Below are 688 nucleotides of genomic sequence, written 5' to 3' on the forward strand. Positions count from 1 at the left end.
GGACATGGGGATGGGGAGATGGGATGGGGAGATGGGGATGGGGACATGGATGGGGTCATGGATGGGGAGATGGGGACATGGAGATGGGGAGATGGGATGGGGTCATGGGGACAGGCATAGGGACATGGCCATTGGGACATGGATGGGGATATGGATGGGGTCATGGACGGGGAGATGGGGACATGGATGGGGATGAGGAGGACACAGAGATGGGGACAGGGGACAGGGAGGGGACAGGGCAGGAGAAGGTCACAGGTGAGACAAAACTTGGGGCAATGGAGGTGGCACCGGGGAGGGGGCACGGTGGCCTCGCGCAGGGACAGGGTCTCGCATGGGGACAGTGAACCATCACACATGGCTGGGGACCACCACGTATGGGGTTGGTGACCATCTTGTGGGGTTGGTAACCTTCATATGGGGCTGGTGGACCATCACATGGGGCTGGTGTTGGGGACATGGGACAGATGGACATGGGGACACGGGACACACGGACATGTGGACATGGGACACATGGACATGGGACACATGGATGTGGGGATGGCCGGGGACCCTCCCGTGGCGGGGTGGGGGTGTCAGGGGGGGTTGTCCCCAGATGTCCCCGAGGTACCTTCTTGTCCTGCAGGTCAGTGGAGAGCTCGTAGCTGTCGCTCAGAGTCTTCGGCCTCTTGCTCTCCTCCTCCTCCTCCTG

General features: G+C 61.6%; 1 protein-coding gene across 1 annotated transcript in view; it reads right to left on the reverse strand.

Moving 5' to 3' along the window:
- Window positions 1-688, reverse strand: part of LOC106899245 — a gene marked incomplete at its 5' end in the record, with an annotated part of 63,441 nt that overhangs the window by 42,173 nt on the left and 20,580 nt on the right. The window contains one exon of the mRNA XM_014960990.1: window positions 608-685. Coding sequence (XP_014816476.1) covers window positions 608-685 — 78 coding nt within the window. The remainder of the gene's footprint in view (window positions 1-607; window positions 686-688) is intronic.

The sequence above is a fragment of the Calidris pugnax genome, unplaced genomic scaffold (assembly GCF_001431845.1).
Source record: "Calidris pugnax isolate Ruff unplaced genomic scaffold, ASM143184v1 scaffold646, whole genome shotgun sequence".
Classification (NCBI taxonomy): domain Eukaryota; kingdom Metazoa; phylum Chordata; class Aves; order Charadriiformes; family Scolopacidae; genus Calidris; species Calidris pugnax.